Source organism: Limanda limanda, chromosome 13 (assembly GCF_963576545.1).
Source record: "Limanda limanda chromosome 13, fLimLim1.1, whole genome shotgun sequence".
Lineage (NCBI taxonomy): Eukaryota > Metazoa > Chordata > Actinopteri > Pleuronectiformes > Pleuronectidae > Limanda > Limanda limanda.
The window spans coordinates 4133141-4148526 of NC_083648.1; the positions used below are offsets into that span (position 1 = coordinate 4133141).

General features: G+C 39.5%; 2 protein-coding genes across 2 annotated transcripts; one reads left to right on the forward strand and one right to left on the reverse strand.

The window, feature by feature from the left end:
- Positions 1–3584: 3584 nt before the first annotated feature.
- LOC133018209 (sodium- and chloride-dependent betaine transporter-like) lies at positions 3585–9565 on the forward strand. The gene is made up of 15 exons (XM_061084527.1): positions 3585–3741; positions 3833–3967; positions 4049–4186; positions 4766–4777; positions 4832–4907; positions 5668–5800; positions 5882–6016; positions 6219–6322; positions 6448–6572; positions 7228–7340; positions 7438–7575; positions 7654–7756; positions 8801–8901; positions 9010–9180; positions 9452–9565. Exons 1-15 carry the CDS (start codon positions 3585–3587, stop codon positions 9563–9565), a joined length of 1755 nt encoding a protein of 584 aa, XP_060940510.1.
- A 627-nt stretch (positions 9566–10192) lies between these two features.
- Positions 10193–14559, reverse strand: pold3 (polymerase (DNA-directed), delta 3, accessory subunit). The gene is made up of 12 exons (XM_061083880.1): positions 14439–14559; positions 13744–13799; positions 13445–13544; positions 13334–13373; positions 12970–13102; positions 12585–12828; positions 12400–12472; positions 12063–12249; positions 11824–11927; positions 11509–11594; positions 11319–11400; positions 10193–10589 (listed from the first exon to the last, which is right to left on the reverse strand). The coding sequence occupies exons 1-12, from the start codon at positions 14493–14495 to the stop codon at positions 10384–10386; spliced, it is 1368 nt and encodes a 455-aa protein (XP_060939863.1). The 5' UTR covers positions 14496–14559; the 3' UTR covers positions 10193–10383.
- Positions 14560–15386: the final 827 nt, after the last annotated feature.

The window sequence follows — 15386 nt, forward strand, 5'->3', positions numbered from 1 at the left end:
TATGTATAAACATAAATATCACAATGTGTTGTTATAGACAAATCCTCAACACATATCATTATATAAATCAAACATTATGTATATAAACACAAATATCACAATGTGTTGCTGACAAATCCTCAACACATATCATTATATAAACCAAACAGTATATATAAACACAAATACAACAATGTGTTTTAATAGACAAATCCTCCACATGTATAAATATCATTATATAAACCAAACATTATGTATAAACACCAATATTACGACACTGTGTTGTTACAGACAAATCCTCCACACGTATAAATATCATTATATAAACCAAACATTATGTATAAACACAAATATCACGACACTGTGTTGTTGGAGACATATACTCCACATGTATAAATATCTTTATATAATCAAATATTAAATAGAAACACAACTATCACGACAAATCCTCAACATGAACAGATATCATTATATAAATCAAATATTATCTACAAACACAAATATCACTACAATGTGTTGTTAGAGACAAATCCTCAACATGTAGAAATATCATTATATAAACCAAACATAAATGTATACGTATAAATATATCCATATATAACAAATTACAAATCAAACATTATATATAAACATATTGTCCTACAAAGACATGTGTGGACAAGCTTGGTTAAAGCCCATAAAAAAAACACTTCCGACTCCAGATCCCATGGGATCAAATCTGCTTCACTGAATTACTGGAAAATATGAGGTTAAACACAAGAGGAGTCCAAGTTTCCATTCAACGTGCAACCGCAAAATGTTCACGTAATAATAAAGTGATGCAAGCGGACACAGTTTTAGACGCGACACAGTGTGGAAGACATGATTTGTCCATGAGGCTTTACTGGGAACTTGAGGAAAATATTATCAACCCTGGAGCGGTGGTCACGCCCAAATGAGGATATAAGTGTAGCCTGTGAGTCAGCTGTCTTTAAGGCTGCTCGGCTGCTGAGCTGCAGCTGTGAGACCTGCTACATCCAAATGCATCATGTCTGACCTCACTCCACAGATGCTATCATGGTGCAAAAAGCAAACCACAAGTGGCTGAACACATTTCCTGGCCACTCCCCGAAACACAGAGGGATATCCTTTTCCAGCGCTCACGGCACTTAGATACCAGTTCTACTGGCCCACGTGTGTGTTCAGAGGGTGTGGAGCTCAGACCACATTGTTCCTGCTCAGCCTTATGGGTCTGGTAGAAAAGAAGGAAACAGAAATATGAGCTGGTTATGTTTTCACCCCTGTCAGTCAAGCACATTTAGGGATATGATATACAAGATATACATTGCATATTGCAATCTGACACTCTTCACTGTTTTGCATTTAGCATTACACTTTTTACTTCACTTTTTATATCTTTTATCTTTTATATATTTTTATTCAGAAATGTTTATGTCAAAATAAATGTTACTTTGTATAAATATTGGTAAAAAGTGAGTAAATAAGAAGTATACAGTGAGTAAATATATACTTGTTTCCTATTTTTTATTGCTCTCCTATGTATGTTGTATTTATTGCGTTTTTATGTTTCTATGTTCATTGTATGCACCATTAACCAGAGCAAATTCCTTGTATGTGTAAACGTACTTGGCAATAAAATACTGATTCTGATTCTGATTCTGATATGATATAGGTATTTGAGTGTCCATGAACGTATCTGAGCTCAATATGTGATATGGTGATAAAGTTGACAACCGGCCTCTGCGGAGGTACGTGCTCATACTGAAGCTTCTTTACACATTCTGCTTTGCAATGAGAGTCCACACTGAATCATTAACTGATGATACTGAGCTGTTTATTTCAGATCCCCAGTCCACACCCACACATAACTGAATCCTAACTGTGTATTAAAGGGCTCAGCATCAATCTAAGCCTATTAGTTGACAGCTGTGTCTTGGTTATTATGGTCTTGTATAGCGTGTTGATGTACTTTCATTGTTAATGCATTAGGCTGAAGGCATGGATTTGTTTTGAGGAGACAAACACGTTCATCTACACCGTGTGTAGAGCTTGATCAGTGTTTACATAGGGAAGAATAAAAACAGGAAAAGTTTTTGTGAATTCGAATCATTCACTTTCCTGCAAGAAAGTCTTATCACTTCATAGAATATGCTAGAAAGCCTTTGCAGTCATTGTATTGTAGAAAATACAATATAATGAGGAATATTACTCCTGGTTGGTGCATTAAAGGGAAACAAAAAGTTGGATTTTAATTAAAGAAAATTGAAAAACAAACAAATACACACACACTAAAGATGCCAAATATACAAATAAAGATCCTTGAGGTTCATTAAAAGAAAGCCTCTGACTCCTTGACTCCATGAGCTCGAGCTGGGGACAGATCTACGTCCACCAGGTCTACGTCACAACACTGGCACGGACAGAGAGGGAGTTTTAGCTGCTCTAATAGTTCAAGGCCCAAATTTGACAGGTCTATAAAGATTTTAAAATATATATTATTAAATTTAAATATGTTTATATAGTAGCCATAAGTATATTGTAATAGAAAGAGACGCTAGTAAAAGTACTTATTATGCAGAGTGATTAACTTCAGAATAACATGTTAGACCTTTTTTTGTTTTGTTTGTTTGTTTAGTGGCTTGAGGATTTATTTCACATTTAAAATCAAAGGTGCTGATGACAACTGCATTTGTCAAAACTTCCCATGAACATCAAACTAAAAATTAATTAAAAAGGTTTTTAACAAGGTTTTGCCTGCATGACTTCACTTACCAGTTTACAATAGGAACAAACAGCTCCTCCAGGCATTGTAACATAAACCCAGCATCGGTCCCTCACACTGGAATTACTGGTTTTGTAATCTGTCACAGTAACATGAGGGCAGGGGGAAGTCAAATGAAGGCTTTGTGCCGGGTATCGATCTTGAGATGCTCTTCTGTGCAGCATCATCTAAACCTTCAAAGTTAACTCAGTTTACATAAACAGACATGGTGATGGTTTTTCTTTTCTGGTGTTTGACATGATGTTGGTTTTTCCAGCTCCAGCTACAGAACGGAGAGCAAATTACATTTTTTTTTTCTTTTTTACATTACATGTCATTTTAGCTGACGCTTTTGTCCAAAGCGACTTACAATTTTAGTACACTCAACATTTGTGAGGGGCCATTTAGGGTAACCTTCTTGTTGGAGAACGCCCACTCTACCCCCTAGGCCACACCGCACTTGTTTTCAGGTTGTGAGTCGGCGCCATTCTTGTGAACAGAAAAACCTCAAGAACGCCTCGAGGGAAATTCTTCAAAGTTGGTTCAAATGTTCTCATAGACTCAAAGATAAACTGATTAAATATTGGTGGTCAAAGGTCGAAAAACTGTTTTTGACAAATTGCCACTTTGACTTTAAGTCATCCAGCTGATAGTTTATGAGCTGGTCTCTACACTCAGAGATACATTGAGTCATCTTGTTTAGTTAGTTGAACGACTGGTTTGCTCTTCTGAAAAGAATGTTGGTATGTTCACACACTAGCTGTCAATTAGGGAAAGTGAGATTTGCAAAAAGTCAGAACAGCAGTTGGTCCCTGACGCCAGCATCAAGCTGCTCGACGGAGAGATGAACAGAGAAAAGAGGAAACGAGAGAATCAGAGGGTCGATGGAGACAGAGGACAGTGGGCCAGTAAAGCCGAGTATCTTCTGGTCGTTGCTGGAAATGTGGTCGGTTTGGGCAACGTCTGGAGATTTCCTTACCTCTGCTACAAGAACGGTGGAGGTGAATAACTGCACGATGCAACTGTGATTTGTTTTCGGTTTTGAGAGTTGAGTGAGTTCCACGACCTCGTGTGTCTCTGTGTTGACTGCAGGCGCCTTCCTGGTGCCGTACTGCCTGTTAGCTGTGGTGTGTGGGATTCCTCTGTTTCTACTGGAGACTGCCATGGGTCAGTACACGCAGGAGGGATTCATCACCTGCTGGAGGAAGCTCTGTCCGCTGGCCCAGGGTGAGTTCACATCAAATGCAACACAACATTAAAACCGTCAATAAAGCTAAATTTGCATCACGTGTTTGATTTTTATTCCAGGGATTGGATATGGATATTTCATGATGAAGCTTTACGACTTCAGCTACGTTCTAGTCCAAGTCTGGGCTATTTTCTACCTGGTGTTCTCGTTCCGATCTGAGCTCCCGTGGGCCAACTGTGACAACCACTGGAACACAGGTTCATCCAGATTTCATTCTTACCAGAACCCTTTTTCATTTGTGTAATACATGATGTAGTGGGAAGTTGGGTAAACTGGGACAATCAGGTAATGTGTTACACCCACATTTACGATGTTGGAATTCAGGCTTTTAGCCAAGCGTCCTCTAGGTCTTTTCAAACCAGAGGTAGGAGCAGGGGGTGGAGCCTAACAGAGAGCTCGAGGACACGCCCACCTACACCTGCGCCCTGCACCATTGGACGTTGCTAGCTGTCAATCACACAGTGTCCTGCTTTTTTTTTAAATTGGTGATATACATCTCAAATATGTGTTTTAGGATTGAGCATGAATAAAATAACCACGTTATGAAATTCAGACTGAATTTTTCTTCTAGCAAAATAAACACTGACAGGTTTCTCCTCCTCATGTAGATTATGAAATCCAACATGTTGATTTAATGTGTTAGAGAAGATATCAGAGTCATTTGTCCCAGATTACCTGAATTCACCCGTGGAGATGACCACCATCATTGTTAAAACATATGTCATGACAGAACTTCCTCTCACATTTACCGTGATGAAATCCTTCTCTGTTCCCAGATAACTGTGTCGGTCTTGGGTTTTACAATTCATCGAATGTGACGGGAGCATGGAATGTGACGGGAGCATGGAATGTGACGGGAGCATGGAATGTGACGGGAAATCTGAACTACACCTCCTCTTCTGCGTCTGAGTTCTGGGAGTGAGTCTCTGATCGATCACTAATCACTTCTTCACTTTTCAACAACTCTCTGCTGTTTTAAAGTTAGACGGTTTGATTTACCCAAAGGTCATCATCAAATATTTGGTAATTGATCACTGTTTAATAAAATATACATCTAAATACCTATGTATGTATAATATAAAAATCATGTTTGAGATGAACATTTTTATATGATTTTGGTCGTATGTGCTGGTTCCTCACATGTGGGCAGAGACAATGCATGTTTCCAGGTTTGAATGAGAATATGAGTTACTATATTAGAAATAAAAATCGTTCATACGAGATCAATAATTATCACTATTGATGTCAATTCATTATTTCTTTCAATTTTACAGATGTACTCTTCTCTCTTTAAGGGTAGAGAAAGGAAAACACTTTCAAATCTGAGGTAGAACACTGAAACAAATAATTATTGTTATTTTATCACCAGGCCTTATAATGTTACCTTCAGCTAAAGTAGTAGTATTGTGGTTGGTGAGTTTTTCTTTGACATTTTTGGATTTATTGGTAACTATAATATAATATAAGCCCAATGAGGACTTTTATTATTGTTTTGATTGTATTTTGACAAAGTCCTCTGCTCTGGCTTTGAAATGAGTGGTAACGACTGAGGATGTGTGTCAAATCGTTTAAAAAAAACGTCTTTATTCATGTTTTGTTTTCTAGAAAAAGTAACAAATTAATCAAATTGACATGATACTAGTATTTTGTATATTGAACCACCTCCCCTTGTGGTCAGACGGCGGGTGCTGGGCATGTCTGGGGGGATCGAGGAGCTGGGCAGCGTCAGGTGGGAGCTGGCTCTGTGTCTTCTGGTCAGCTGGGTGTTCTGCTACTTCAGTATCTGGAAAGGCATCAGATCCTCTGGGAAGGTCAGTGGGAATATTTTTGAGATATTTTAAAACCCTGAGAACTATTCAAGATGATATTTCAAAATGTGCGTCTCTGTTCAGGTTGCATACTTCACAGCTACGTTCCCCTACTTGATGCTCTTCATCCTGCTCATCAGAGGCCTGACTCTCCCTGGAGCTTGGGATGGGATCTACTATTACCTGTATCCAGATGTGAAGAAGCTGGCTAACCTTGAGGTGACCACCGTGATATGATGCTGACTTTGGAATTACTGGGGTTTTACTAAAGAGGAACCTAACGTCAAATCTGCCTGATGATTGTTTCTTATTACTGCTAATTATCTCCTTTTGGATTTGACTTGTATTGATTCGACTTTCTTTTATCCATACTTGTGTTGTGATTGTTCAAACAGTCCAGTGACAGAAGTGTGTTTTACAGGTGTGGCTAGAGGCCGGATCTCAGATCTTCTTCTCCTACAGCCTGACGATAGGGACTCTCAATGTCCTGGGCAGCTACTGTAGCTACAACAACAACTGTTACAAGTAGGTCAGACATCACATGCACTTTCTCCTGTAATGAGGTTAAAAGAAGGCTTTGCATATTCTTCTATCGTGTTTGTCGGAGCAACAGCAACAGAAACGGCCTCTTGTGTGTTTGCCCACCACAGGGATTGTTTTTGGCTGTGTCTGCTGAACAGTGCGACCAGTTTTGTTTCTGGATTTGTCGTCTTCTCGGTTCTTGGCTTCATGGCTCAGAAACAGGGCGTGACCGTCGACAAAGTGGCCGAATCAGGTAACTCAACTTTTACAGCGCTCTCAAAACTGCCTAGTTTGGTCCTAAGCAAAATAACTGGTATGGAACCGACGGGCCACAACTAAGTCCGACTGAGAGGTGGTGTCAGTACATTCAGACGTTTTGATCAGTGTAGACAGAATCAAACACTAGAAGAAGAAAAAGAAGAGGAAGAAGCTGCAGTCTTCACCTCCGACGATATAAAGCTTGAACCACAAGGACGTTCATTTGGTGTATTTGATCTAGTAAAATAGAATATAATCCTTTTATTGTCAGTGCACAGTATGCAATGGAATTTAGCACCAATCCTTAAGATGCATAATATAACTAGAAAAAAAAATAACAGCATAAAGTGTACATATGATGTAGAAGACATTTTTAAATATCAAAACAGTGTGGCAGATCATTTAGCAAATAAAATGTATATTTGTGCATGTGTAGAGTACTGCGCCTGAAGGTGCTGATAGCGGTAGTAACACCATTGATTTTCAGTGGCAACATAATTAACTAAACGGAAAGACTCATTCATTTTCTACATTTAAATAGAAAGACTGCTGCTCCCTGTATCGACGACACAATGAAGCCCTGAGACAAGTCCACATTGACCCAAACAGAAAGTATCGACTCTCTCAGCTCATTTCCTTCTGAACCACAGGTCCAGGTTTGGCCTTCATCGCCTACCCACAAGCCACAGCTATGATGCCTCTGCCACAGCTGTGGACTGTGTGCTTCTTCCTGATGCTCATCCTGTTGACTGTCGACACACACGTGAGATTCCTGCACTCCCCGTGAATTAGTCGATGACACACTAAAAGGTCAGACACAGGAATCCCAGCGTGAGCTCGTTTCGTTCTCTCCCCGACAGTTCGTGACGGTGGAGAGCGTCATCACCTCGGTGAGCGACTTGTTTCCGAAGCTGTTTCACGCTCGAGGGAGACACGAGGTCTTTGTCCTCGTCATATGTCTGTCCTTCTTCCTCCTGCACCTGACCCTCGTCACTGAGGTAAAGAAGATATTGACGTAAAAAGATAAAACATATTGTTTATAAATGCTTCTCCAACATAACGTCTTTGTTCCACAGGGAGGCATTTACGTTTTCCAGCTGATTGATTATTACGGTTGCACCAGAGCCTGCCAGGACTTCATGGCTGTAGCCCAGTGTGTAGCTATGGCCTGGATATTTGGTGAGTAAAGACCCTTTAAAGGGACTCTTACCTTTGTTGCATTTTTACACTTTTTTTGGATAAGGTTAAATTGGTATTAATAAGGTAATGACACTCTAAAATGCAAGGCAGACCCACCAGGAGTAAAAACAAACAATTATTTCACTCTCATAATATTTAGTGAAAACTTCAACCAATAAAATTCTTCGGACCGAAGGACCTTATTGGCCGACAGACCTGTCTGTTTGCTGCATGGACATGCAGGTTTTCCGTCTGCTTCTTGTGGCGCATTCGGGCCCGTCATCATATGTGAATGTAAATGTATATAACTTACCGGTGCTTCTGAATCCGAATCCATTGCTTTGGTAAACAAAAACTCACGTGCGTGCGCGGAGGCAGTAGGTCGTAAGTCTGCTTGTAAATAAAGTTTCTTCAAAAAAACACCGCGGATGGGAACGAGGGGGTGGGTCATTGGAGGAAGGCGGGATGATTTGAATGTGCTGTAATTCTCAAATGCAACAAAGGTAAGAGTCCCTTTAAATTAACCTAATTATGAATTTGTCATGTTTTAACCCTTGTTTGTTTTTAAACAATATTATGCAAAAAACTCCTGATGATATTGATTTAATCTGTCATATTTCGGGGAGTGATATCAGTGTGTTTAATCTGGTGCAGCTTAATTGAATTTAAGGGGACTGGTTGGGCCTTGGCAGAAGTCTACGCTCTACTAAGTGCATTCTAGTTAGAAATGAGTAAGTGAGTGCAATGTTGTCCAGCATAAAGTATAAGGAAAATAGAAGAGGGCCCAGAATGCTTCCTTGTAGTACTCGATGATCAGAAGAGCTTGTTCTACCTTCAGTAGTCTGAATATATCGAGGTTATTCAGATGAACATATAATGGTTCAAAACGGGTGGAGTCGCTGGAAAGACACTTTGGTCAAAATACCAGTCGCTACATGTGTGTCTACCTTCTATAATATCTATTGATCTATCGATCTGTCTATTGCAGTTTAATTTAGTGTGTGTGTGAGAATGTCCTAAATGAACGATGTGAGCTTCCCTCAGGTGCTGACCGCTTCAATGACGCCATCAAGGACATGACGGGACAGAGGCCGTTCATTTTCTTCAAGCTGTGCTGGAAATACATCGTTCCTCTGCTGTCACTGGTGAGTCCGAGATGAAGTCTCTCCTCATTGGCTGCTGGCTTTAGCACAATACATGTTTTCAGCCCTGTTATTATTGTTTTATGAACAGCACGTCCCTGTTCTTCACAGATTTCCTTCATCCTGTACATGGTGGATTACAAACAACTGAAGGTTAACGACAGCTACACCTACCCTGACTGGGCGTACGGCCTGGGCTGGGCCATGACCCTCTCCTCTGTTCTCATGGTGCCTCTGTGGGCAGCTGGACTCATGTGTGTCACACCTGGAAGCTTCACACAGGTGAGAGTCACAGGGGAGTTTGGGTTCATATAACAGAGGAGAAAAACAATCAATTATCTAGAAACCTCAAAGAGCTGAAAGTTGTGGCCAGTGACTGAGAAACTTTACCAAACTCATCCATAAATCTAATTATGCTACGATTTGTTGATTAATATGACTCGTGAAGCAGGTGTCGGAGGGGACATGGAGCTTGCAGACTTCCAGATCTTCTCAGGTGTTCTGTGGTTAACAGTCTTTTGGAAACTCGCTCTCCTTTTGCTTTTGTTCCCAGCGCTTGTCGGTGCTCTGCCGTCCGGCTGAAGCTCCAAGCCGCCAGACTGAAGGTGGGAAACTGAGTGAGGACGAGGTGACTGTTGAACTGAGGTCGACTGCTGCCACAACTTAATAAGAGCTGCGTGTGTCAGCTGAACACTGATGGAACACTAGGATTTTATTGTTTTTAATTTTATATCAAACTAGTCGATTAGATTTTAAGTGTTTTGGTCGATAACATCAACTCAAACTGGTCGTAAAAATTGATTTGAAGAAGTGATCCTATGCTCTGAGGATTGGTTAGGAAGATTTTCTTGTTTCTATAGAGGAAGTAATTTACTCAATTCAATTCTATAATTAGAATGTCACCCTATGGAGTGCAAATATCTGTCAAGGCCCCTTATGAAACCAGTAGATCTGGTTTTTATTTGGATCTGCACCAAATTCAACTCACTTACAAACTGATACAGATAAGATCCAAAAGGTATCTGAGAAAATCAACTTAAATGTTACAAACACGTCTCATCTAACGTTAGAGGAAGTGAAAACATATTCCTGGATCTGCACCTTGACCCACATCACACCCTTCCACCAGGTTACATGGAAATCTGTCCAGTAGCTTTTACATAATCCTGCTATTAAACAAACAAACAGACGACTACTCTCTACTGAACTAAACATCACAGTCTGCAGAACGTAGTTTGACAATTCAAATTCACCTTGAACTGAACTTCTTATTTATTTTGAGACAGGACCTGTGTTTAGTTTCCATCAATATTTATTAGGTCGGCCTCATATTCACATTTTACACTGATCATGGTACAATTTAAAAACCTTAAACGTTTGTCATGCTGAACTGGAAACATCCACGTGATGTGTTTCAGTTCAGAGTCAGTTGAGATCCTTAGTCTGTGCTTGTTGTGTCTTTGTTGTTTCGGACTCAGTCTTCTTTCATTTCTTTTGGAAGAATCCCATAATGGAGGCTTGTTTAGATCCTTTGTTTGCGTTCGCGGACGTTTTCTTCTGACTTTTCTTCTGCTCCTCTCTGCTGCTCGCCGGGAGCTTTGCTGGGACGGGATTCTTCGCCGGTTGTTTTGTGGCCTGGAAGTCGTCTTCGGCCTCAGAGTACGACTCGCTCTCGTAGCCTTTCTCTGTCACTGGGGAGAAAATAAAACAAAACCAGATTTAATAAACAAGGCAAAAATCCACCAAAGTAATAAACCTACAGTATAACTGCAGGCAAGTGAGATTTACTCAGGTACTGTTCCATTTTGTGTTGTCATTTGTTGTACCGACTGTTAAACCGTATAAAATATTGGACTTGATTGTTTTTATTAAACTTTATATTAAAAAGGTGTTTGCTGTATTGTGTCGAATCCAACTCATACTCATGTAAAAATAACAGACCTTTAACAGCAACTAAGTACACCAGGTGTCAAGAATTAAAGTTGAAAAACATACTCATTAATTACAATGAATGGACTAGATTTTGTTCATTAAGTAATTGTTTAATTAATCATCAATTTTCATTAATATAACTATTTGTTTCATTTGGAGAATCTATAACAGTAATTTGAAAACTAACTTTAACATTTTTATTGTCATTTTCATTGTTTTATGAACCAAATAATGATTGAAAATGAATTTAACAGATTAATCACCTCACTGAGAGGATCTTTCTGAATAGTGTTTACTAAAACCCATAGTTATAAGACAAAAATGTTGTAAAGACATAAATATAAAATTCTTTAAATGTTTTGCTTGCTCTTCAACAAATGTATTATTAACAAGTTTATAAATAATAAATGATAGTCATAAACTTAATTTCACTGTGACTTTCTTAGAATCAACAGTATCTTAAACACATGAATGGATTTGTGTCGTACCCATGCATCCTTCATCGTCTAGGAAGGTTTTTGATTTCAGGACTCGTCTCCTCTTCCTTATTTTCATTCCAGGGAGAGTCGGCTTTAGAATAAACATGAAAACATGATCATTAACCATCAGGTGTTAAATACAGAGAGAAAAGACTATTAGTGGAAAACATGGACTTGATAAAAGATCTTAAACACTTACACGTGAATGTGAAACAGCCTCGACCTCCGGTTTAGGAGGTGGTGACAGTTCTTCGGTTTCCATCGGCTGTGGAGAATCTGGAATGACTGGACACGACAATAAAATATTAGTTTTCTAAAATTAAACTTGAAAAGATTTTTTATTTAATTTCATATTCCTCTCTTTTTCAAGATCTTGAATAATCTGACTTTACAATTTAAATAAACTCATTAGTTTTCCTGTCAGGACCATTTTTGACTTGATTTGTTCAATGACGTTTTTAAAATACAAAATTGCTGAACAGAAATAAGACCGAGGTGAAAGTTGAGATCTCACCGTCTTCATCGCTGCTGTCTGGTTCAGGTTTTTTGATCCTTCGCCTCTTTTTCTTATCCATTTTTTCCTCCTCGCTGTCAGAATCCTCAATTCGCTTGGTTTTGCTTTAAATAAATTAAAAGCAATTTTCATACCTTTACATTTCTATGTGAAGGACGTCTCTTAAGATAGTTTCTTCTTGATTATTTCAATTCATTATTCCACAGATTTACTTCAAGAAAATATAAACAAACACAAACCTCCTGGAGTCTTTCTTTACGTCTTTCTTCACGTCTTTCTTAACATCTTTCTTTGCTTCTTTTGGCGGCGACTGTGCAGCAGCTTTTTGTTTTTCTTCCGGTTGTGAACTCTGAGGTCTCAGCTCGGCTCCGCAGGTCGACTCAGCTGCTGCTTCTTCTTCCTCCTTCACAGCTTTGTCTGGTTTCTCTGAAGAAAACAGACATCGAATGAAGTCTTGTGAAACCTGAACCTCCATTAGGTCTTTGGATTCTTTTTTTATTAGAATAAGTGAATGAAATGTGGAGTAACAATCCCTGATAGATTATATGTGTGTACATCACTGTGAATATTACTCACTTGCAGCCTGACTCCCGAAGAAGTTTGACATTGGATTTGCTTTTGCAGCTGGTTTGCTTTTAGAGGCGACAACCTGAAATTTAAAAAACACAATTTTAAACCTTGATTTAAATCCTTCTCCTTATCTGGTGGATTTGTTTTTGGAGAGAGAAATATATTTACACCAAAGGAAAACAAAGCCTTACTTCAGGAGCCTCTTCATTCTGCTCCGACTTCACCTCTTTGTCCTGGTTCTTGGTCGTGGTTTTACTTGCAAACATTCCCATGATGCCCTTTGTCGGTTTGGGGGCGGCTTTTGAAGCCAGACCAGCCTCTCCGTTCTGGCCGGGTCTTTTTGCCACCGGCTCTGGAGTGGGAGCACGTTGTATTTCTCTGGTCTGCTCCAGAGGAGACGTGGGCTGTGCACTGCTGCAGCGGATCGCACTGTATCTGCAAATCAAGAGAGAGGAAAGGGTCAACTAGCTATCTGCACCAATCCTGAATGAGCTGGGCCACTTGAGCCTGGTGAATTGCAAGGTAAATGTTTTAAAAACCAAGTCTATCCCCATGGAAACAATATGATGAACGTACTTGCTGCAGTTCTCGAAGTTGTCCTTCACAGCATCGTAGTCCACACTGTACAGGGGCCCGCTGTCCTTCAGGAGAGCTTTCTGGACGCTGTAGACATGGACACTGACGATCAGGCTCATCTTGGCTTTAACGTCTGTAGAAACAACAGCAACAGGTTAGACACTTACCAAACCCCTGAATAACCGTAATGGAAACGGATATCCTGCCTCATGCTCTCATGGTCTAAGTGCACAAGAGCGCGGTGTTAAATCATAGTTACTCATCATATGTTTGCTGGAAATGGTCTGATTCTACTTTTCCCTAGAAGCAGAAGAGTAACAAGAGTAAATACTTAACACAGCTGCAGGAAACAATCTCTACACACCTTCCAGTTTGTCCTCTCTGACCACGGACACCTTGTGGCTCTGAAAAACAAACACAGCATTAAATAAAATGGTTTCTCATTTCCCGTAAAGATGAAAACAACGTGACTCACGGCTTGTCCGTTGTCCAGGAACTTCCCCGACACGAGATACGTGGCGTGGAGCTGAGCTGAACTCTCCTTCCTCTTGTGATCCAGGTAGTGGAAGAGCATTCTGAAGACAAAGCACGCGTTGGACTCATTTTATCACTCGTCACATTCTGAATGACAGACGTCTTCTTCTTCTTAGTGTTGCTGATATCACACATTAATCACTTCAACTAGTACAAGTTATGTTCAAAATACATATAAATCTTAATCATTATATTTAGTTTTACATCAACAGCCTTCAGGGGATGAGGAGGGACACTCACTGTTTTGCTGTGTTGACGTGAACTCCCAGTGTCAGACTGAGCCATTTGTAGGTCACCTGGAGAACACAGAACACTCTGATGAGCACATTATTAGGGACACCAGGAGGAACCATAAAGAGGTGAAGGGAACTTTAGGTTGAATATGTGACAGTGCAGATCTCTCCTGGTCAAACAGGTGAGTCAAACCCGAATGTGGAACCTGAATCTAACCTCTTCATAGTGAAGGATTTCACATTAGTGGTCAAATACTGTTCAAATTAACGTTGGATTTACCACAACATCCTTTTCTGTACAGTTCGTCCTGAACCTAGCAAGCTGACACGTTAAACACAGTGTTTGAATCCATCATATTACATTCAATACGTCAATAACACGTCAGCATTTAACTATAATACAATAAATACAATAAAAACACAACTATTAGCAGCTAACGACAGTAACAGGATACAAGAGCTGAGATTTAATACAAATAAAGATCTATTATCGAGATGATTCTAGAGCCGAATTGCTCAAAACAAACATACGAATGGTATAAAGATTGATTTTAAAACGTGCTTATACATAAATTGGCCTAAAGGGACAAGCAAACGTTAAATAGGGAGTTTAGTGAAAGCATGCTGGTGGACGTGACGTCACGTCGGCTCCTGCTCAGCCGCATCTACACGACGGTAGAAGAAGAAGAAGAATTCACTCACGATCTTGTTGTGGTCGTTGACATATTCGTCGATATTGTCTAAATACAACTCGTCCATATTTCCAGCGTTAAACGGGAAAAGTGTTCCCTGCACCGGTTTCACTGCGCGGGAAGTCTGTTTACTTCCGGTTAAATGTCACATGACTGTTCGCTGTTTCCGGTGGTGGAAGGCCTCGCCCTCTACAGGTCACCACGGGGAACAGCAGTTGTTTAATAAAATAACTGGTGACACTCATTTATTATTAATATAATAATATAAAATAATAATATTAAAATAATATTAATGAGATGTCCAGTGTTGAAATGCAACAAAATATATATATTTAATTAATACATTTCAAAATATCAGAGTTTTCTTTATGAAATCTTCTATACAAATACAGTTAGATTGATTGATTGATTGATTGATTGATTGATTGATTGATCGATAATACATTTTTGAAGCACATTTAATAGTTTCATTGTTACTTTATGTTTATTGTCTCTGAGCTGTGAAAATAACTGTCAAATACAAACTGGCTCTTTTTAAATCAAAACTACCGACTGTGAGTCAATCCACAGGAAATAAGGATTATTAAATGGCTCAAGGATAATTATCACTATTTTGATTCTCTTTTAATTAGAGAAACTAACTGGCCAGGAAATAGGAATATGCAGATCGGTTATAAATGGAGAGGCTCCTCTAACAGTAGCAATTATTCCTGCAGCAAAACCAAATCTATATGAATTTTTAAATGTTAATGAGCCGTTGTCACATCACGAGTCAGTGAGGGAGAATCTGGGGTTTGGAAATAAGCGTTAGATGATGGAGCAGAATGAAAGCTGCTGCCCTTTCAACCACAACGTGTCATTAATCGCTCAGAGGTGAATTCACCCCGTCCACCTCGGAGGGGCTCTACGTGCAATTTGTGGCTAAAGCAATAATGGAAAATCATATCGCATTTTTCCA

Bases quoted from the DNA above. Each gene is read 5' to 3' on its own strand.
- LOC133018209 (XM_061084527.1), top strand. From the start codon at position 3,585: ATGAACAGAGAAAAGAGGAAACGAGAGAATCAGAGGGTCGATGGAGAC. The intron at 3,742-3,832 runs GTGAATAACTGC...TGTTGACTGCAG, and splicing joins CTGCTACAAGAACGGTGGAG to GCGCCTTCCTGGTGCCGTAC. The intron at 8,902-9,009 runs GTGAGTCCGAGA...TGTTCTTCACAG, and splicing joins TCGTTCCTCTGCTGTCACTG to ATTTCCTTCATCCTGTACAT.
- pold3 (XM_061083880.1), bottom strand. From the start codon at position 14,495: ATGGACGAGTTGTATTTAGACAATATCGACGAATATGTCAACGACCAC. The intron at 12,250-12,399 runs GTGAGTAATATT...TGTTTTCTTCAG, and splicing joins CTTCGGGAGTCAGGCTGCAA to AGAAACCAGACAAAGCTGTG. The intron at 11,928-12,062 runs GTTTGTGTTTGT...ATTTATTTAAAG, and splicing joins GTAAAGAAAGACTCCAGGAG to CAAAACCAAGCGAATTGAGG.